This window comes from Styela clava, chromosome 3 (assembly GCF_964204865.1).
Source record: "Styela clava chromosome 3, kaStyClav1.hap1.2, whole genome shotgun sequence".
Taxonomy (NCBI): domain Eukaryota; kingdom Metazoa; phylum Chordata; class Ascidiacea; order Stolidobranchia; family Styelidae; genus Styela; species Styela clava.
Genome location: NC_135252.1, coordinates 11,268,878 through 11,293,140, shown reverse-complemented (window position 1 = coordinate 11,293,140; position 24,263 = coordinate 11,268,878). Strand labels below are relative to the sequence as shown.

At 33.7% G+C, this 24,263-nt stretch overlaps 2 protein-coding genes across 3 annotated transcripts; one reads left to right on the top strand and one right to left on the bottom strand.

Annotated features, from left to right (window-relative positions):
- Window positions 1-458: 458 nt before the first annotated feature.
- Window positions 459-17,447, top strand: LOC120342003 (endophilin-A3-like). Of its 2 annotated transcripts, none has more exons than XM_078110417.1 (10): window positions 459-663; window positions 1,506-1,577; window positions 1,920-2,039; window positions 2,658-2,754; window positions 4,565-4,698; window positions 6,261-6,318; window positions 6,820-6,920; window positions 9,698-9,832; window positions 11,461-11,590; window positions 12,512-17,447. In XM_078110417.1, the coding sequence occupies exons 1-10, from the start codon at window positions 634-636 to the stop codon at window positions 12,697-12,699; spliced, it is 1,065 nt and encodes a 354-aa protein (XP_077966543.1). In that variant the 5' UTR covers window positions 459-633; the 3' UTR covers window positions 12,700-17,447. The 2 variants fall into 2 exon arrangements, with proteins under 2 accessions (XP_077966543.1, XP_077966542.1); XM_078110416.1 differs by lacking the exon at window positions 6,820-6,920 and adding an exon at window positions 7,093-7,193 and having other exon boundaries at window positions 461-663.
- Window positions 17,448-19,535: 2,088 nt separating this feature from the next.
- Window positions 19,536-23,911, bottom strand: LOC120341945 (receptor-type tyrosine-protein phosphatase N2-like). The gene has a single exon (XM_039410550.2). The coding sequence runs from the start codon at window positions 23,739-23,741 to the stop codon at window positions 21,549-21,551; it is 2,193 nt and encodes a 730-aa protein (XP_039266484.2). The 5' UTR covers window positions 23,742-23,911; the 3' UTR covers window positions 19,536-21,548.
- Window positions 23,912-24,263: the final 352 nt, after the last annotated feature.

Below are 24,263 nucleotides of genomic sequence, written 5' to 3'. Positions count from 1 at the left end.
CAAATTCTCAAGAAAAAAACTACGAAGTACTTCCATGCAAAACAAATTGCTGTTTTAGAATAAAACTCAATTTTGGGATTGTTAATGTGTATTTTATGAGTTTTAAAGTTTGTAAACATGTAGGCCTTAGGAATAAAGGCAATGTCAACAAACCAACATGACATCATAACATTTACACTTATTTATATAGCCTAATGACAGGTGTGCAGCTTCTCTGAACACATCTGCTTAAAGCGAGGTGTTATACTCGATATTTCTCTATCTATGTCTAAGTCCCTTTTGGGAACCACTGCTATAAACAATCTGTGACATCATAGTACCGTGAATCATTGATTGGTTTGTCTTTATTAAAGGTATGTTGTCAAAATCACAGAAGACTATGATTGAACTTTCACCTAAGTTCAACTTGGTAAGTCACATACACACTGACTTTTTGTCACATAATTATCAATAATAGCTCAATCTCTCTCTTCGCAGGGAACTAGGTATTTAGAATTATAACGGCACATTGTGTGTCAGTGTATTAGAATTTTTGTTTCATATCAACAGTTAATTTGTGGTTTTCACTCGGATATTTCCTATCTTGTCTCTCCTGGTTTTTCTTCATAGTGGCTTAACAAGGTTCTCAAAAGCATGATTAAACAATTTCACAAAGCGAGTCAGGTCAGTAAAACTTAATATTTTGTAATTCTGGATGGAGATGTTGCAATGCCTATTACATTGGATGCTGCAAAATTATACATGCATTACCAAATAGCCCTATATGGTATAATTTGCATAGGCATGGAAGTGGTTGACCTTTGATCAGTTTTTTTTTATTCACAGTTTTCCTAAATTTAAATAACTTAATGTGTAAGACACAATGTATACATGATTCAGACTTGTTTTAGGAGCATACTATTGTTTGTTATGTACTTTGAAAGTCATGCTGTTTTTAAGATTTTCCTCTTTTTCGGTTATACATTAGTTCTTTTTTTTCAATTACAGTCATGAGTAATTTGTTCTTTTATTTTATTTTTTTCTTGCTTCACTTCATAATAATGGTTACATTATTTTGATCTTCAATTCATGTCAATTCTCTCTTTTGTTTTGTGCATTGTGTACTCATATCATAAATAGAGATGCTTTTAACAATTCCATTATCTTGTACCAATAAATATACACTAATATCCTTAAGAAATGTTATGTCTCTATGTTGCTGTTTTTTTAAAATTATCTCAGTTCTACTTGATGATATAAATGTACAATAACCTTACTAGTAAGAGTGAGCTCTTATTGACTGTCATCATAAAAAATTTCTTGTTTCAAATAATTTTTTCAATCTGGTTTTCATTAATAATTTTGAGTTCTTTATTGATTTATTTGTCGTATAATTTACGATTGATGATTTTATTTTTTCATTCATACATTGTATGACTAAGATTTATAAAGTTCTGATGCATATAAGAGCATATTTATTAAAAATCTATTGTTAAAATTAACTTAAAATTAGTTATTTTTTACAGTATATGTCAGAGAAGATTGGAAATGAGAATGACAAAACTACAATGGATAGAGAATTTGTGGAAATGGAGAGGGTACCTAATTTTTTTACGTTTATTTACCTTGCTACCTTCCAAGTTATCCTTAACTATTGAGTATGATTGTTAAGAGTTTGCAGCTTTCACGATTCAAGGCTAAGACCTTGTAACGTAAGTTGTGATAAAATGATAATAATGCCTCATTCTCTACGAGAACTTGATGAAACAATCTATTGGTTTGGTCAATTGATTCTACTCTCGTAGTTCGTTCCTGATATTTCTTCTGTTTCATCGACAAAAGGAAGTCATCAAATTACTGACTGTTTTTATTGTGCAATGTAATGACTGTGGCACCAGTCACATGGGCTTACCTATGAAATATTCCATTTCCTTGCTCAGAAAGTTGACATAACAAGCAAAGCCATACAAGATGTGATGCTGTTTACTAAAGAATATTTACAACCCAACCCCGGATCAAGGGCTAAATTGAGCATGATGAATACAGCATCAAAGTTACAGGTAAATTTTTCCAATGTCATATTCTGTTTGAGTACCATTCATTTATGGCCAATGCCCGACTATTTATATTGATTGGGTTAAACGAATAAAACACATTTTACCTCATCAATTTCAAATTTTGTAATATTGTGACATCATATCAGTGAACATGGCGGTTTTTCATTGCTATTTTTTTAGTATTTCTGGGATATAATTCCCATCATAGGCTTCATATTGTTTACTTCATTTCAGGGGATACTTGGATGTCAGGTTAGCAATCTGAATGATAATAATGTGTTTCCATGTGGTCCCTCGGGAGTTTCTTCACATATTTTTATTGCTTTGTGCATCATTAGTTTTACTGCAAGCAGATGCCTGTAGTGACCATCTGATTTATTTTATTACCTATTAATTCATAAGTTCTGGCATATTATATTGGTTAGTATTGGTCATAGAATATTTCCAACTATGATTTAGTTCAGTGTTCATTATAATACTATGCTACCTCTTTGCCCAATTTTTTATATTGCAGCACTTGACTATGACTGGAATGTATGTTTCCTGAAAATGATGATCACAATAATTGTTTCATGGAAAGTAGAGATAAAAAGACTTCAAACTTTGCAATATGTTTTACAGGGAAAGCAAAGAGACATCAAATATCCTCAACCAGAAGGTACACTGGGCGAATGTATGCAAAAACATGGCGGTGAATTAGGAACTGATTCTCACTTTGGTAATGCTCAAACATATTCATTATTTTGCTTATTGAGTAACGTGGGTCTAACTGATTAATAATTATCCTTTGTTTTATTGTATTTTGTTGATTTATCCATACTGAGGAACACAACGATGTAACATCAAATGTAATGTACTGAATGTAATAAGTGTGATGTGTGACACTTGGCCTACCAATTTAATATTGTCAATCCGATATTAGCATATAGCAACCTCTTCAAGATTTGACATGTATGAATCACAATTACATCAGTTTCCCTTTTTAAGTTTGGAAGTGTTCATACCTCTCACTGGTGTGAATGTTTCTACAACATACAAATCATAAACCGAATAATATGTTATATTGAATTTAGTGAATTATTGATTTTAGGAATAAATAAAAGGTTTTCATATAGAAATTTGGTGCCGCCTTGGTATGCGTTAATCTCATAAAGACAGTCTCATAGAATTCAGTTTCCAACCCTGTCATCGTTGGGTTAGAGTTGGGTTAATACTAAAGTCACTAAGATCGCATAGCAAATTGGCACGAAAATTTGTTATGTTAGGCATATTACATCTGATGATCAGACAAAATATGATTGCTACTTCTGAATATTTGAATACGGAAAATTAATCAATCCAATATTTACTTCAACTAATCTACTATCCCAAAATCCAACTACTATGAATTCATAGTAATAGTGCAATTTCTGTGGATTATGAAACGATCAGAAGATATTTCATATTCAAAAATATTGTTGAATCAGAAATCCGAATGTATTCAAAATACTAAATTATTCGGTTGTGGCCATCTCTGTATGTATGTATGTTCAGAACATTTGATTGAGGCTAATATGTGAAAGCACAATGTTTTCATCAATTTATTAGAATATTGATTGAAATAATAAGTTACATTATAAATAAGATTGATTATCCCATCTTTTGTTTAATTAGATATCATTGTCTTGGTTTTAAAGTGCTACAATTTGATTTTTGTCATTGTTGACTGTTTTTGTTTTACGTAGAAATATTTATATTATAGGTTTATATTATATATATGCTTGCGGTGATTCATAATCTCTTAATCATAATCATCTCTTAAACATAAGTAAACTCATTATTGAAAAGCACTAGAAGTAAATATTATTTATTCACATTTTTTGAAACAATACAAAGTTGTTGTATTAGTCGTTCAAATTTCAATGCTTTGGAATGGATAACTATATACAAGTATGTGAAACATTCCAAAATCAAATATTGTTTCATGTACTGAATATCAACCTGCATTCTCAGTTGCTGCTTGTGATGTCATCATTGAAATAGCTTATGGTTTATAATTATCTGTTTATGCGTTAGGATGATTCATTTAGTATGTGTTACTTTATGAAGTCATGTGACTTCCTTTATTCATTGGTATCTTTGTCTTGGGAAACAAACAAAACAATATGTGGGTGAACTAACAGGTGTAATATGATATTCCCAATTTATGGGAATTTTGACAACCTGTGGAGAAGATTTAGTATGTTTTGAAGCTTGCTCTACTTTGGGTTCATTGCGATTTGTTTGATTTCAAGTAATTTTATGTGAAAATTATAAATTTCCCAAACCCTTTCCCGAGTTTAGTACTAAAAATGAAACCTCAAATTCTAAGATTGATTTTGTTTGAATTTGAATATTTTGATAAACTTGGAATTTTCTTCACAGGATCGGCTTTGGTCGGAGTTGGGGAAGCTTTAACCCGAGTTTAGTACTAAAAATGAAACCTCAAATTCTAAGATTGTTTTTGTTTGAGTTTGAATATTTTGAAAAAATTGGAATTTTCTTCACAGGATCGGCTTTGGTCGAAGTTGGGGAAGCTTTAACACAAATGTCTGAGATTAAAGATTCACTTGATATCAATGTAAAACAAAATTTTATTGATCCTTTACAACAACTTTATGATAAAGATATTAAAGAAGTCATGGTAAGTATAATATTATAGGACTGTTTATTTTTGATTAGCTTATCCATATGAGAAAAAATTCTTGATAGAGCACATTTTACGTCATTGTTTCTAGTAGAGACTAGAGACCATAACTAGTAGTACATAACTGTGGTTTTATTCACGTTGGTTTACAACTTTCTGACAAATCAATTGGGAATGACTGATCTAAGCAATTAAAGATCTAGGGAATTACTGAAGTCAGGATTATACATGTTATGAATTTATTTTTCTATCTTATTTAATCTTTCCAAATTTTTAATTTCAAACATTAAATGAACACTCTTTAAATGTTCGCCCTATATTCCGTGATGTCCTGTGAATGGAATAAAATGTATGAAATATGTAAATACCACATTGAAACTTTTATTAACATAAAATTTGTATAGTTTTGTCTGAACAACTTGTTATTAAAATAAACTTGTTTATTGTCCTCAATGTATATATTGTCAAAAAGTTATAGACATTTCTATTTAATAAATGATGCTCATACTGAATATTTAAATTGAAAGGTTAGGCTACTTATTGTGACAAAATCAGATGTATATCGTTTAACGTCAATATATGAAATTCATATGCATCACAAATCCATTGTTTATTTACTGATACATCAAATATCAATACATAGTACCAGCATTAAAAACAGTTTGATAATACCGGTACTCCATGTTATATACGGTAGTTTTTCTAACTTGTCCAGTCAGAGAGTTTTTTTTATAAATAACCTTTGACTGATGTACTTTGATATGTAAATGCAACCTAAAGATTAGTTTGTTTAACTCATGTCAAGTCATGTACTTTCACGTCATCAACGACAAGAGAATAAGTTACGTACATTGGTTTCGCTCGCTACATGAATCAATAAGATTTCTAGTGAATGACTATTGATTTTAATAATAATGAAGTGTAGTATGGAAGTCAAACTTTATTCACACATTATATTAGGCAACTTATTTGGACACTTACTGAAATTGCAATTGCGAAAACTTATATATAGGAATCTGATTTGTTTTATTATCATAACAAAATTTTTGCTAAAATCAACTTATGTGCGAGCTTCCATGTCATGACTCAAGTGTTTATGGGAAAGGATTGTTGTCCATACAATTTTGTTTATTAAGATATTCCTATAAACTTCTATTCAACGCTCTTTGTTATATATTGCATTATTCAAGATAATTTTTCACCATTTCCTCAAGTTTAAATGGCACTGGACTATCATTTTACATAGTTTTTTCCACTGGACCTAATAAAACTCAAGTAGCAAATATTACCAGGAGTTTAATTTCACAAGCGTACATTGTACTTTCCCAATTGAAATACCTCTTCTTTGGTTATTTAAACATTTCATAATATGCTCCAGATCTCAATAAAAACGTAGCTTCACCTTAGGGAGGTGTCAACAAGCTGCATGTTACTTTGACAGCATTTTCTTTACTATTCAGTTTGACAATTGTGAGGATAGGACAGAAAAAATGCCAGTGTATGCTATGGTATTTACTTTGATATTTATTTCACGCTTTATTTTCTGTTTTTTTTATTAGCATCATCGAAAAAAATTATCCGGAAGACGCCTTGACTATGATTACAAGAGGAAAAAGGGTAAGTTTTGCTCTGGCTTTTATTTGATGAAATGATTGGAATTTCCCAAAAAATGTACACCACTGATATATGTCAAAACCAACCATCGCTGTTCAAATTACCATTAACTATGATGTGTAAAATATGGGTCAGATTGGACGAAGTATACTATCGTTCGATTTTGTATGCAAAATTCATAAAGATTGTATCTTATCGGTTTTGATCTTGAAACCTAGAATCACGCTATTTCCTTCAATTCTCAAAGCGAAACTGCAATCAATACATCATCTATTAATCTATTGTGTTCTACTATACCAAAACACTTGCAATATCAAATTCATTTTATGACTTCATTCAAATTCATTTTCGACTTTGCCAGGCAGGATGCTAGTGACTGTTACTCACTCATATTGTATACTGTGATTTTAGTCATGCATTGAACTTGAATATTTTTCATAGTTTAAAATCTTATCAAGTAATTTGAATAATGATGTTAGTTATTAAATTCATTATATCAAAAAGGTGAAAAAACTTCAAGAAATCAACTCTACCTTGCTGAAGAGAAATTAGCAGAATCTTACGATCTGGCTGATAAGTCTATGTTTGAATTGCTAAATAATGAGGTAGATGTGGATTGGAGTAGAAAAAAATGGTTTTCTTAGTGAAAATTAATATAGTTTTTCTTATGATTTGTTAGGATTTCTTGATTACACTTTAATGCTTTGACTTACTCCTTGCCTTAGTGACTTTTCTGTTTTTGATTGGTTTTGGATTTCTAACAATTGTGTGATTTAGGAGGTAAAGTTCCACCGGATGAATTAAGACAAGCTGAAGAGAAACTGCAAGAATCGTTAGATCTTGCCGACAGCAGTATGTTTAATTTGCTGTCTGGTGATGTAAGTGTATTTTTATTATTGATTGCAGGGTTTTCATATAGTCCTGTTACAATTTTGAAATTGGTATGAAGCCAGTTCTCAATATAACTTAACCTGGTTTGTTTCATTCAAATCAGATGAGACAGTTTAACCCTTTCCATGCGATTTTTATTTTTTATTAAATAATCGTATTTGCTACGCCGACTTTATGCATTTGTACCCCCACAACTAATCGATCGACTAACGAAAAAGTAATGATCCTCTGCTGCCCACTGACGGCTCCTTGGAAAGCTTATTTAATGAGCTTGCGATTAGCGATTGAAAACAATTTTTTTTTCAAAAGGGGTGGCCTGAGTCACAAACCGGATAGAAAAAAGGCATTTTTTTTCTTGGGTGTTGAAACTTTAAACCGTGATAAAAAATAGAAATATTCGCTAAGTCATTTACTGTTACCGCTTCTTGGTTGGCAAACAATAGCATAATATTGCTGTAGCAATTTCGTTATCTAACTCAAAATACTTTGGTAGATGGAAGGGATAATATGTCTTCTATTACCACCCAAAAAACACCGAAATTTGCATAAATTTCAAAAACACTCCCTCGTTTCGCCGCAAATAAAATTCCCATGGTAAACGAAAGCGAGATTTACCGTCACTTATGTTAATCTCGAAGAAGACTTCTTATCAATAAACTAAAACCCGGAAAAACTAGACCAACAGTTTGCGACCGATTGCTAAATAAAACAGTGGAGTACATCAACGTACCCGCCGCAATCTAGCGAGTTTTGTCGTGGGTACGTATACGTGCCCACCGCACGGAAAGGGTTAATAATGTGGTAAACTGTGGCCTCTCGTCCAGTTACCAGTTCATTTCGGGTATGGGATTAGTGAGCCAGTTATTTTTGTTTTCAGATGCATAGGCTTCATTAAATGCACGGTGCACCATTATTATTTATCCACCGTCAGTTGCAAAAACAAATCAAAAGTTCTCTTACATAATTCAATATTGCAAGACTTTATGAACACCCTGCATATTGCTATGACATTTTATGAAACTTGTACTGTTTTGAATTTCTGGATTGTGATTCATGTATTCACCAACTCACAAATACATAATAAATTGGGACCTCCTGAAGTATTCGCACAACGTGAACTCAGGTTGTGTACCAGATTACGGTTGAGGTTGTGCGACATCTTGGTGCACATACTTCAGGAGTACCATAAATTGATTCAGCAACATCCTAGTGCATTTCAAAATAGAGGATGTTTGAAAAATAAGGTTGTTTCGTAGATTGAAAAAATATATATTTGGAAGGAACATATATTTTGAAATAAAATTTGTTGTTTTTGAAGTAAAATTAGCTTTTGTTGTAATTTTACTACAAGAATAGACTATTCTAAATCAAGTAAATAATGAATGCAAATTTGAAAAACAATTGAACTATTGCAGTTCGATAAATTGTACTATAGATCATGCTTGTTTTTGTTTTACAATAGAAAAACTGGTTTTCGAATGAATGCTGCAATCTTCTAGCTTTTTTTGACTTTAGTCTCAATGATTTGAATCATAAAATAGACTCAAATATAGAATGTAGGTTTGATTCATCTAATTTGCGATATTTGTTCTTGTTTGAATTAGGATCAAATGAATATTGATGTTATGTAGGCTATATTGAAGATCATTTTGTTTGATTAGGGTTGTTTGCATAGATCAATGGTGGGCAAACCGCAGCTCGCGAGCCGCATGCGGCTTGCTAAAGATTTAGTGCGGCTCTTCTCGCTAGCATTGATTATATCCAAACTAAGATGAACTGTAGTGTAACAGTTTTTTGAAATTTATTAAGCGGTAGCTGAAGCTAGTTTAGTTATATCATGGAATATTTCTCGTGCTATACACTGACTGTGATTTTGTTGCTGATGCTGCCGCAGTCTTGAATTCCAACAATAAGAAGCGACTAATAACCAAACGCTGGTTTCCTGCCGCACTACACAAAGACGCATCGCGAGAATTAGTACCAATGTAACAGTTGCAATGCAAAATGATTTAGTTAACTCTAATATTAATAATTTCATAAATTATGCGGCTCTCACATATTTCTGACTTGCTTCATGCGGCTCTTGTACTAAAAAATTTTGCCCACCCCTGTCATTCATAGAATATATAAATGTGTGTGGCTATAGGCTGTAAACATTGAAAATTGGTTATGAATTCCGATTTGCTTTATTTCGAATACATGCGATGTGGTTAATAAAAGTTTTTAGGGCATTTGTAAAATGTTCATGTGTTTTGTAAAACTTAAAACCCCATATCTAATGGAAGAAATTATATCAAAATATTACATGCTTGATCATATTGTTTAGTATAAATCTTGTTGGTGAATAATAGGTGTTACTGATATAGAATATGGGTTAGAAAACATCACTTTCGGTAATTGTTTATCTTTCTCCTTTACCATACTCGTACATTAATTACTAATTATGTGCCCTCGAAAAGGCTTTTTGAACGAATTGATATGTTTGCTTCAGGTGGAACAAGTCAGTCAACTTGCTACACTGGTAGAATCACAACTCGAATTTCATCGACAATCAGCCGATATATTAGAATCACTTCAAGAAAATTTACAGAGGAAGATTGATGAAATAAATAGTGGTCCTAGGAAGGTAAAAGCCTCAATTTTATTTAAAATTTCTACTTTTTTGACTTCTAGCATACCTTACAACTTGTAGTGGTTTGATACTAGTACACTGACCCAATGTAATTACTTCACTGTAACAATCCAATCACTAAATACTATAATTTGCTATTTTGAATATGGAATATCGATTAAATTCTAAATTTGGTCATGTCATGTCATTTTTAGTTTTTCAGTGTTCAGAAATCAAGGCAAGGCCCCTTTGATTTGATTTTTACGTCAATTGCTTAAATTTCTAATATTCCAATCAAAACTATTCTGAATTATTCCTAAAATCAAAAAATTTAAAATCAATTTTAATGGATTTGATTCATTTAGCACAGGGTCGTCCAACCCGTGGCCCGCGGGCCACATGTGGCCCGCCAAGGAGTTCCGAGTGGTCCGCGCTGTATTTTCGGAATTAAATAAAAAAAGGAGTAAAACTTCTATTTTTCGAGTGATGTAGTTAATATGAAGATTTGATACAAACAATTTGTACATTTTCCTGAAATACGCTCTGCTGGCCCTTTCAAACGAGCCATGAGTGCCATTTTGGATAGAAACCAACTGGAAGATATCGATACATAAGTAGTCGCTTACACCCTTGGGCAGTTTTAATGACCTCATTATTTGGCAGCACTTACTTGTACAAGCAAGTTTTTTCACAGATGAACCATGTCAAATCCCCTGTGAGATCACTAATTTCTGACAGTCATATGGAAAATTCGCTTCGCATTGCTACATCGTCCATCTCAGCAAATATTGACAAACTTGTTAGCGAAAAACAGTGCCAAACTTCACACTAAAATGTCTACTTGTAGAAAAAACTTGGTTGACTTTACTGTATCTTCGTTTTTTTTATTGTTCTTATTATTGAAAAAGTTTGGTGTAAGGGTTTTGTTTGTTTTTTCATTAACTTTTAGTCAGTGTAGCAAAACTAGAACATAATTACCATGTGGCCCGCGCAATTAATAGTAAACAAAATATGGCCCGTCGGCCAAAAAGGTTGGACGACCCTGATTTAGCAGGACAAGGGTGTGCAACCTTTAATACAGGAGGGCTCTCTCCACACCCCTGGGTGTCCGCCCATGACAAAAAGGGATTGGAATCACTCGCACATACCAGATTAAACTCAATTAAAAGCTCTTTTCGTAGGACGCACGTCATTCTCCACGGGCCGCACAATTTTTTCTTGTAGGCCGCATTTGGCTTGCGGGCTGCAGTTTGCCTGATCACCCCTGATTTAGGACATTCATGCCCATCTCCACTATCCTTATCTATATCATTTTAAATATTTATGCATAGCACTTGCTTCTTACAGGACTATGTTTTTGATTTAGTAGTTATATTTTACAGTAGATGCTTCTCATGTTCTTTATGATTTATATGATAAGAATCGAGCTAGGTAACAGCTTTATGCTGGCAATTGATGTAGTTATGTCTAAGCTGTGCCAAAAAAGTGACATCGATTGAAAATCTCACCGATGTAGCATAATTTGATAATCGAGCATTTTTTTTTTCAAATAGGAAATTGGAATTAAAATAAATGAGGTAATCATAATTTATCACTGGGTTTCATTCTTTCCCCTCTTTATAAGTATATTTTAAAATATTCAGGAGAGAACAAAGAAGACATTACAAACAAGGAGTTCAATCAGTTCTCAAGGTGAATCAACTCTCGTTTCTCCCCCGCAAGCAAGTCCGAGGCATAGTGCACCCTCGCCTGCAACTAAACCTAAACCAAAAGGTAGGTATCAATTGACATGGGAGACTGGGAGTCGTCAAGTGTACACATCAACTAAATAGGAGGAAAAATACTGTAGGCATTCTATTGACAAGTTGGCACAAATAGTCAAATACCAGTCATATATCAGTTGTGTTCCAGAAACCCTCTCTTATATAATATAATCATTTTTGTGGGGTTAAACACCCCAAACTAGGGTTCTTAAAAAAAAATTGCAGTAGCAATTCAATTTTCAGCACTCTTTACGCATTCGATTGAGTGCTCATAACCTTGGTTTTAAAAAAACAGGTGATTCACCATTCACGATATGGTACTCGTATTGTTGACACTCACATCAGTCACCACTCACCACCGTGTGCCAAATGTTGAGCCCACCTTCAATTTATTAGTTTTTGAATAACTGAATCAATTGTTGTACACCATTTTTCAAGCATGCATTCAATGGATATAACAAACCGAAACTATCATATATTGTATTTTTTGTAGCTTTGAAATACTTCCTCCAGGTGGTGCTATTGAGTCCAAAAATTAAGCTATTCCTGCAGTGTCTCACAACGATTGAAAACTTTTGATACGAATGTAGTTTTAATCTAGCCAAAATGAAATGGTATCGTTTGTACAAGAGAATATTTGAGCAAGTTCAAGTTGATTAACGAAATCATGCATCACAGCTTTTTTAAAGAAATTCTGTTGACCTTATTGCCCTGAAATACCTTGAGTCCTATTCTGACCACAAATTCACTAATAATTTCATGTGTAGCTCTTTGGAAATCAGCGCTTGCAACTTTAATATTGATAGTCCATCTATTTGCATAAGCTTACATATGAAATAGTGATGAAATAGTCTTACTTATTAAACAAATATGCCAGTAACAGTTTATACTTTAATTTTGCTAATGTATGTTTTTATTTTTCTACATCCAGCTGATCAGCCGTGCTGTAAAGCATTATTTGATTTTGAAGCTGAAAATGAAGGAGAACTTGGTTTTCAGGAAGGTGACGAAATCATACTCACTTCACAGATAGATGAAAATTGGTTTGAAGGAATGCTTAACGGATCGTTGGGATTCTTTCCTGTTAACTATGTTGAAGTTGTTGTTCCCCTTCCTTAACTTTAAGCAAGTTTCGTCAACTTTCTGCTACAAATCGCAGATTTTTATCAAATAACGCACAGCAAATATTTTCAAATAATAATTTACTCAGTAATACGCATTTGACATCTATAATAAATTGAGAAACAGTCTGAAGCAGTTGTTTCCAGTGTCATCTAGCTAGTTTTTTAGTTTCACAGTGCGAGCAACGATGTTTTTTCAAGTATCGTCAATTTCAGTCCTAATGAGTATTGAAGTTGTTCAATCAGACTGTCTATAGAATTATTTTTTAGAAGGTTATATCTTTTTACAATCTATGAAATTTGTGCGCATCCAATTTCGATAACCTAAATTTTTAAAAAGGCATCATTTATTTTGAAATATTTTGGATTTACCATGTACGAATGTTTCACCTTCTTTGTTAGATTAACATTGTTTCATTACAATTTTCTTACCCTAAATATCATTGAAAAATAAAAAGAAAAGTTACCACAGTCAAATATATTGTATAGATCAATTCAGAAAATTGTTGTAGCTCTTTCAATCTGGGCTTTCAGTTGAAAAAGATCGATTGAATTGTTTCTGTATTGTGGAACTTGTGTGCGTCTCCATATAATATATTGGCTGGAATACCTAATACTGCCTATCTAACCTTTTTTGGCACTGTTTTTCCGTACTGTTCTCTCAAAAGAGAATTCTGTGTGTAATTAAAATATTATCACCAATGGTGTGCAATTGAATAAAAACGAATAACTAATGTAATTATACCTTATATAATATATATATAACCAGTAGTCATTTTTTTGCATACTTCATCATGGGACTGTTTATATATTATCTCAGTAGTTAATAATCACATATTGATGGGATCGAAGGCTCTTCTCCGGTTGTTACAATTTCCATGTCTTGATACAAAAAAATTGAATTCCTATGTAACTAAACATTCAACTTTATTACAAGACAAAATTTATTAAAAGACATATCGAGTCGGGGAGTTTCAAAATTGATCTAATATTCCAAAGCTTTTTTACCAGGATGGAAGTTTTAGTGTTTTACTATTTTTTTTTAAAAATTTGCTATCACAACCTGACTGTTATGATTCGTTCTGTAATTTTGATGAATATGTTAATTAAAATAGTGATGTTTTTTTTGCATGTATATCAACATTTTTTAAAGTTTCGAAGATGATAATATTATTGTTACGACCATTCATACTTCAATTCTAATTTATGAAGTATTTACTCTTTGGTGAGAACTGGCATTTCGAAGACTACCATCATTTCATTTGCACTATTTTATCACAACATCTCATCGTTTATATCTTGTTTCATAAACTTGTTACCTAACCACTCTGTTGCTACAGGCTAGTTCTCTCAAGGGCAGGGGCGGACACTTTCCATAATTTTGGGGGGGCAAACTTGGATCGCCTACCGAAAAACACCGCGCCGTGTATCGTCACGTAACAATCACCTGTCGATGTCATTCTCTAAGTATTAGCATGTCATTTTGCTACTCATACATCGATTACCTAGGCTGCTTTGCTCGGACACGGAACTTGCGCGTCACTGAACCAATTTCTTGAATTCCGCGAGAATTAGCCCACGGCTCTTGCTAACAAACAGAAAATAACAAATTTGAGGTCGGAACTTCCCATTGCCGTCTGCAACAAGCACCGCGATTACGCGCTAGTTAAAAGAGCCGCCTATTTAAGCGTATAATGTTTTTTCTGTCGATCCATGACAGCCACGAGATTCTAAAATGTCCTTACATATTAATTTAATTGTGTGCAGCGTAACTCGCGGTTGCGACTTCTTAGGTCAAAATAAAAATATTACTAAAGTACCACGGCGATATGGGGAAATAAAAATATGAGATAAGCTGCCTGATGTATTTAAATTTGATACGTATTTTTGCAATCTTCCGAACTCGTTATCGCCGTTACAAAAATCTCGATATCTGATATAAAATCCCATATAGTACAATTTTACTTCATACAATGAAAATAATTATGAAGTATACTAGTAAATCAAAAATACAAATTCACCGCCTCGAAATCCACGCGGAACAGTCGCCGCGATTACGCCACTTGTTAAAAGAGCCGACTTTATCAACGAAAAATGATTTTTCACTTGTGCAAAGTAATCAATCAAAGACCGATACGGGCATATTCAAAATGTCTTGATTTATTATTTTAATTGTCTTCAATTTAAACTACGGTTGAGTCGACAAAACAAGAGCCATTCTAACACACGACGGCAATCCGCGGACATAAAAATGTGTGGTAAACTGCCCGTTTATATATTGTTTTGATCCGTATTTTTGCTATTTTGCGAATTCGATAAATTTGAGATTTACTTATAACACTGGCACCAATCGCAATGTTGTCACTCCGATTATTTTTAAAGATAAAACCTTTCGAAAAATCCATAAATTTTTTGTCAATTCTCACGTAGTAAAAGTTATTTCAGTACAATAAAAATACATAAATAAATACAAAAAGTGATCGAAAATACTTATTTAATTACTTAATTATCTTATATATCATCACAAACCGGGGAAAAGTCGCGTTGTCAGCTTTGTTTAATGTTAACACGAAAATTTTCGACGTCAATTTAAAAGTAATGGATAAAAAGGCAAATCCCGCTCACAATTGACCGTGTTTCGATTTTAGTGACGAAATGTTTTTAAAGGTCAAGCAAACATAATTTGTGAAATTTTGCGATTTTCGATGCCTAGAAAAGCGTTTTTAGACTGTCGCGGGCCTCAACAAAACCTATATTGTTTACAGTTTTATTTTTAGTATTTTATATTGCCGCTTTTCAACTTTTCGACATAGTAAATGCTTTGATCTTTGCCCGCAAATTACGCTGGGCCTTGCACGAAATCCATAACGTGAAAAGATACGTCCAGCGGTGAAAATTGTTTATAACAACTTTAGATCTAGTTAATTTTTTAGCGATAATAATTAATTGTTGTAATGAAACACAGTTTGCCTCTTTCACTTCTCTCGCAAGTGCGAACAATAACACTATTGAAATATTTTGACAATGAGAAAATCATATTAAATTGTACAAAAATGAAGCAGTTGTGCAAAACCGTGGCGCGTGATCGGCGGTGCGTTTGAAGACGGAGTATTACCCGTGCGGGCGCGCATGTTTCACGAAAATGTGAAAACGCTCTGGTCCACATTATTGTGAGAAAACAGTTATAATATCGGTGACTATTAACCGTTTAATTGCGCTTGACTATCGCACTTTTCGGAAATGATAATTTTGTAAGGCGGAAACAACATGTATTAAATTTTTTTGCGAAATTATTGGGGGGGCGACCGCCCCCCCTCGCCCCCCCCGGGTGTCCGCCCCTGCTCAAGGGATAATTCTTCTTGTTAAGTGTATGGTTTTTTAGCTAAAAAAATGAGCAATCACGACCTTTTGATGCTGTCAAAATTATCAATTCATTTTTTCATCATTCGCATCAATTTTGAACTTTTCAAAAGAATAAAAATAGCTTGTTAAAACTCCAACTATGAAAAGGTATTTCCATTAACTGTATAGTTTGAGAATCAAAATTTGATCTGTCACACAATGTATGTTCCGATTCCATGTCAAATAGTGTGCTTTGCTTGCATAGTTGCATTTACAGTGGTCCTGCTTTGATTGTTTCATACTAAAGTTGAAGTCCAATAACACCTGGCCAGCAGCCAATTATCTTCAAAATTTAATCTTTTCCATATAAAGCACGAACAAAGGTATAGTAGGATTATGAGCGTTTCTATAGCATGTTTATAGTTTTACTGCCATATGATGCACATTCTCAAGAATTCTCCTCGGCCTGAACTTTAAAATCGATTGAGGGCAAATAAAAATGTTGCAGAAGTTTTACCCTAACAATGACAGAGGCCTCATGCTACATTGTAGAACTATCCTGGGGCAGATCTCACACTATTGTACAAAACCTGGCCTGATACATAACTATTGCAAGCATTATGAATGTTTCTGTAATTTCTATAAAATGTAAAACAGGCCATGATACATGTATTTTCCCTGCTGAAATTGTAATTAGTTTATCTTCGCTCTGTCTTATGCAATTTTTGATAGTCGGTCTTCCCAATTTCATATAATCTAATTAAATCACTAACAAAATTAGTGACCTGATGGTTTGAAATGAATCAAAATGTCACAAATTTTGCTTGTAATAAATTTTGATTCACATTTCGAATAATACCCAAGATTTTGAATGAGTTAAGTTTTGTTATGTATAATTCATATTAGTGTTTTATAATTTAACCTGTGTAACCACTCACATTTATAATTTGCAAATCTATTCAATTTGAATGTATGTAAATTAGATTCATGTCAAATTGATCTTGTGTAATAACGGCATGAATAATTCAATGCCGTGTACTGTCCATATACTAATTTAGGGTTTACCCTAATACAAGCTGTTTGGAATATTCATTTCTCCCATACCTCAGAAATATGGAAGGTAAGCAATAACATATCCCTCTAAGTCTAGTCCAATTCGTCTGGGGAATTCATTAATTGGATATATGAGTGGTATTATATTAAGAAATTTTCTGGTTTTATTATGCAAATTACAACCACAGAATATTTCATTGTGCGCTTTATTGCCAATGGCTTATTCATCAGTTTCATTTCATTAGGTAATTTTTATATCTTCCCAGCAGACAATATTACCGTATCATTTATTCCATACATACATTGCTTTGTGGAAATCTACACCTTAATATTACAACAATCTTTATTGAATGTGTTGGATTGTTTACGTCTGAGGGAGAGGCTATTTAGTCGAAAAGCGTGTCAAGATTTTTGTAAAGCTGATATTAGTCAGGAGACGTTCCCTAAAGAGTTGGATTCGTCTCCCGTCGCCGCTTGCCGTGTGAAATTCGTTTTTTAGAGTTTGATCAGGCACCGTCTTCCTATACAGTTTTGTGTATTGCAGGTAAAATATACATCCGCAGTCACACATCGCATGTCATGAATACTCTTGAAACGTCCGGTTATATGGTTTGGTCTGGAATTTGCCTTTTGCGTGTCTGGGTAAATATAAAGTACTTTCAAATCGGTGAGGACCGCGAAAACGCCCATGTTTGTTTTGTATGAACGTAAAAGAAACTTAAAATTCTTTTCATAGACAACAGCGAGAGGTATTATTTACCTAGTGCGTGTCTTTGAATCAATCTTATTTTACGACTTGCATGCATTCTGCCTGAAGACATACAACAAAACAATGACTGACGTAAGTTTGACGTGCGTCACGTAATGACATGATAACGCTGTTCGTTATGATAAGTTGCGTGATTTCATGATACGTATATCGAGTTTTCGATAATAGTAAGGCCAATGACGGATCGTGTCACAAAATTAAAATCATTGAAAGATCTTCAAAACAATTCTTCACCTGTCGTTCCACATTTAAGTTCAAATATATATATATATATAATTATGTTTATCTGGGACTTTAGGTCTTATAGCTATTATTATTGGTAGCACGTTAAGATTTCCTCGCAAATTATTTGTTTTCTTCTTTATTGGACAAGTGGTGAAAATAGACGAACAACCATGAAATCGATGAAACATGCAGAAATTCAAATTCGTTCTAAATGAGAAAATAAAATGAATTCGATCGATAGTGCCGTTACTAGACCGACATTTCTACAGCAGCGCGTTCTTGTGTGTTTTATCGATCGCCGCCGTATCAACCAATTCATAATTCATAGATATGGTGGGAGGAATGGAGCGCAGCGGTCGTTATTCTTGCGGTTGGGTTACCACCAGCTTGTCATTATACAAAATATTATAACGTTAGCGGATATTTCGCAAATTCAATTGGAAACACAGCAAAGCATGTAAAAACCAAATTCTCTAGTGACGCATACGTTGACTGAATGACGCCTATTTCGCCATATGTTTTCTGAGGAATATTTATGATCGAGTTTCCAACGAACGTAAATACAACTCATCAATATTCTCGCTCAGCAGACTTCGTTTCCACATATTGGAATAAAATATAGATGGGCGATTATAATAGGGTCGTCGCATCAAAATTCCCCAAGTTGCCGAATCACGGAAGGGATCGTACTTTGCCAACCTAGTTGAGTAATTGCCACTCACCTAGTATTTAAAATCATCGCTAATCACAATAATCGAATTTCACCGTTAAATTGTAGGGGATAATTGCAACACTCGCTCCTTGTTAGAGTAACTCAACATAGGCCAGGCTGATTAACAAATCTTGCCTGACCACCGTTCAATTCTTATTACCAAAATTATGATTAAAATAGATAGTCGTTACTATTCTTACCTCCCAACATGCTAATTGCCTGTACCATCGGCGTATTGGAAACCATATGGTACGTTATAATTATCCCAAAACAGTAATTGCGTCGAAAGGAAATTGTTCTTCTCGGATTAAATTTGGCCAATGGACAATTTACTGAACTGTTCTATGTCGCAGTTACCGCCATCTAATCGAAAAATCATCCGTTTTGGGCCTGATCTACAGTCATGGGAGTTCACCTGTTGACACAATTTCCTGACAGTGACAGGTTGACGCGTTGGGCGGAAATGTCACTTGCGCTAAAACATAAAACGGATGCACAACAAAATAATACAACTTGTGCAGCAAAAGTAATAGCCAGTAATTTTGACGTACAACTTATTACTAGTCTAAAAACGGCGCTGTGTTGCAAAGAACTGAGTCCTTTTCTATTGTACGGCCTATATTGGGTATACTGATGTATATAAACCCACTGTAATTGATATGAAGTCAACACGTATTTAATAAGTCACTTCATACCGATAGCGTCACAAGCTTTACTTGACTAGAGTATAATATTTCATAACTGTGCGAAATTCATTTATTAAAACAGTCCGTTTACGAATACAAGAGATATCACGATACGTCACAGATATACACACATATGTAATATTTATAGTAGAATACAATAATTCAATTTGGAAAAAAATAAAATATTGCACCAACTCATTCTTCAACATTATCGCCCGAATTATTATAAGTATATTATTATAAGGAAATAAATTACGATGTAAATTGTCTCGAAAAGTCTCAACTTAGCGAAATGAAATACTCAAGAAGAATAGACCGGATGGAGAGAGACAATTGCCAATATTCAAAACGGAAAAGGACGCCTACATACAAAGCGAATGAAAATGCCACGAGAAATGCTAATAACAAGCTTCATCGTAGTATTACGCCTTCGACTGGTAGCGCTCTTCCTCGAAACCAATTATTTCTATAATAAGCAGCGGGACATTCATTACAGGGTATTCATTAATTCATACGTCGAACGGGAGCTGCGTCAACAGAATAATTTTTTTATTGAAAATACAATGCCAAACGTCACAAGTCAACATATTATGACTGAAACTAACAGAATCCTCAAATAGATGGTGATCAAACAAACTTATTCGGAGTGTGCATGATTGGTAATATGACCTAAACCGCAAAACAAACCTTTCCATCTCTGGAAACCTGTAATTCTTTCAAATTGGTAATAAGGTGTGTCCATTTCACTTACAAAATATATCAATGTGGGAAAGAAAAAGGTTTGTTCAATTGGGCAAACTCATACTAGTGAACGAAAGCCTACTCAACAAATTGTAACCATGGCTTGGTGCCATTTTTACAGTGCATTTCAGGACAGAACAATGAAAACACATTAGCAGTGTAAGAAGTAATCAGAAACATATAATCATAAAAGATTGACCCATAATTGAGATATATATATAAACTGAAAGGGCTGAAGTGAAATACTTACACATCATATTCCATGTAGCATGAATACAAATAATTGATTACTGCTACCTAAACACAAGCACATAAGATCAATGGCTTAGATTTACAAAAGAAAATATGCTACAGGCAAATAGATGCCATGCACCTATGGTGTGTACAGGAAATGACACCTGCATCTTAGTATCGATAATCATAGAATAAGTTCTACAGATTGTCCAAAGTGAAACATGGCACTTGACAAGATATAAAATGTATATATCAGGAATGCCAATTAGGTTAAACAATAATTATCTAAGCATGGATAGATATTGTCAATTTTCTCATTAAATAGTTCAAAGAATGCTGAGAAAGTAAAAATGTGAAATATTGGATCTCATATTGCTCTTAAATATGTATAAGATTTTTCAAAAATAATAAATATACATATATAATATATATATATATAGACTTCTTATTCATCTTACCTGAAAATCAAAGATATATGAAAGATGAATGATGTGTACATAATCTTCAATTAGTTTGAAACAGCACAATGCACATATTGTAACTCAAATGTCAGCTCGGGGAGAACATTTTTTATGCTTTAGGGCAGAGAGGAACTTGTAAAAATCATAGTATCAAATTTCCTTTATATTAATTAAATGCATATAAGAAATATACTTTGAACATAATTATAATAACTAGGTCGAATGCCATGGGAAGTTGTCCTCGACATTAGGAAATAGTACTGCTACTGCTGTATTTAGATATATTAAATTATTAAATATGATTCCCATTAACTACAGTATAAAATAAAATTCTGCACTTTAGCAATATAAAAAAAAGTTCAACTACTATAAAATATATTTGTGCAAGATACTCAAGAGTGCATTAAACTACATTAAATACAAGGAATGAATCTAATTAACATATAGAGAGTAAAGACTAAAAAACAAGTATAAACAAAAATATGTGTATGGATGGAATAAATGAACTTTTAATCTTAATAAGTTTGAGCTATTTTACAAGATCAAAAATATAACTAAAAATCTCTCTCGATGCAACATATTAAACTATACCCTAAAAATAGCTGGTCATATAAAATATTTTGATCAGCGAAGTAATGCTTTTAAAATGGCATTTACCTCTTCAGCCACAGCAGTCAAAGCAAATTCAAATTGTTCTTTTGTATGAACCATCCCTACTCTTTGATCGCGTATATGTTCCAATGTTGCAGCTATATCAATTTCTTTTGCACCTTTCAACATTCTATCAATGACCAGATCTAATAAAATGTAAGTACCTGTTCGTCCGACTCCATCACTGCAATGTACAAGTACTGGAGCATTGTGTCCCTTATAGCATTTTGTTACTTTTCTTCTTAGTTCCAACAGAGGCTTAGCAGTCGATGGTACACGATCATTTGGCCATGACAAGAAATGGAACTGAGTCACTGTTCTTGTTTCACCGCTTGGTAAATGTTTCAAATACAAACTGCGAACCAAATAATCTTCACACCATATGTGTTCCGAAACCAAATGAATTTCAAAATTATGGTATGTGCATGAGCCTTCATCAGGCCAATATCGAGCACATTGATTGACACCTTCCTCGACAAGTGGGGTCAACATCACAATTGCTACACAACCATTTTCCCACATCATTTGCCAGAAGTCAGGAATTGTAGAAGCCAAAGGTCCTTGACCAGCTATGTACAATGGTCTTCTGGGATCATTGTCAATAATAGAACTGGCATTAATGTAGTCACTCTGTAAATGATTGTTCTTGGAATTTAATTTGATTCTGTTGTTATCATAAGGTAAAGCAACCAAAGATCGATTCTTTCTGCTGTTTTGAGGTGTGATGGCAATTGTTGTTGTTGTGCTGTCAGCTTCATATCCACATATATCTTCCCATTCTTTATCAAGACGATCTTTATTATTAAGATGATCTTCCATGTATGAAAGAACTGCATGTCCCGTAGAAATATCTAGACTGGCTGTGACAGGTTCCTCACTCCAAGACGATGAAGAAACACTTGAATTTCGTGTTGCTTCTCCATGACCAATAGAATGCACAGGCATGCTGGGTTTAGTTTCACCTTCATTTGGTTTTGTTAATGGATAAGAACGTGTGGTTAGTGGTTCTTGTACACCTGATAAATCATTCATTACTTCTTTAGCATTTTCAGTACGTTCTGAATTTTTTGTGGCATAGTGTTGACGACAAAGCTCCTGATAATCATCTCCTAATTCATCATTATCTGTCGCACCGACGAATTTTCTATGACCTTTGCCTTTGGTTCGATAAGCATGAATAGCACAGCTGAGAATAGTGACAATAATAATCAGTAGAACTGTTGCTCCAACAACAATAATAACAATGTAAAGAGTTTTATTTTTGTTCTTTAGTCTTTGATTTGTTGAAGCCTCATGAATCGGAGCAGGATCTGAATCAGCAATTTCAGTGTCAGTCTTAGCAGTTTCTTTATCAGAAGCGATCACAGCAGAATTAATCCCACTGTCACTTGGTTCCACCGGAAACGCGACTGGTTCGAATTTAGACACAATATCGCTTTTTTGGATACGCTGTTGATGTTCAACATTTTCATTCTTCGGCACTTTTTCATCGTCTTCCACACTATTATTTTTGTTATTATCATTATGTTCAGAATTTTTGATTAAATGTTTGGCCAATATTTTCACCAGTCCTTTCATTTCTTGACTTGTGAGATCATCGAAGGTCATTCCACTTTTTCTGAGAATCTGTCGTGCTTCTTCAATAAGTTCTTTTTCTTTCATTTTTCGAATCTCTGCATCACCTGACAAACTTTGAGGTTGTGATCTACGATATTCTTGCCTATAGTTATTTTCTGGCTCCAAGTTGTACTTGATTTCTCTATTATTTCCATTTGGTTGCCCAAACTTCAATGATTCATCTTGACGTAATATTTGTAGGGCGGTAAGATAATCCTCAAGACTGAAAGTTGAGTCTTTTGAAATAGCACGATTAGTAGGACTTGAAAATTTTAATGCATTTTCTACATCCTTGTAATCATATCCTTGTAGTTCGAGATCCCTGATAGCTTCCAGCAATCGCAGTTGATCTGCCACAGTTAAATCTTTCCAAATACTATTATGTGATACTTCACAATTTCCCGCGAAACCATCATCTAAACAGTGTTCAGGTGGTGTACATATTATGTTGGGAGCCAACTTACAGCCATATCTTTTATGCAAAAAGGCATTGTCTCTGGTGGCTGCAACCGACAGTAATGTCAGGACAATGAATAAGACCGACGCCATTTGTACGCAATCATTACCTCGATACAAAGCCCCAATTTCGCCCGCATTCACTTCGACTGATATCTGTCACGCAAACGTAAACCACAAAACTGACTTAGTGTGTTTCACAAGAATAAAATCCAAACAAACCAGCAGCCCGCAGGTGTTCGACACATTCGAAAACCTCTGATTTACTGATCGCGATCGCCCTCTGGTGCATTCAACAAGAGGCGTAATATGATTTCGCAGTAGAAAAAGTATTATGCATAAAAAAAATTATGTTTGCCGCTGATATACGCATGTTCATATCTGAGCTCAAGTGGAACGATTCGCTCATGAGTTTATTTTCTCTTATTTTTGACTGAAAATATGATTCAAAATTTCATTCTTTAAATATCATAACCTAAAATTAAGGCAACATTGATTGAAGTACTGGGAAATTTAGTGTGGTTGGATGTAGTGAAGCACATCTGTCAGAAAGAAAAATGTGCTTGATTTTTTTTGCAATTTCAATGACAATGAGACGTAGGCCTAATTTGGAGC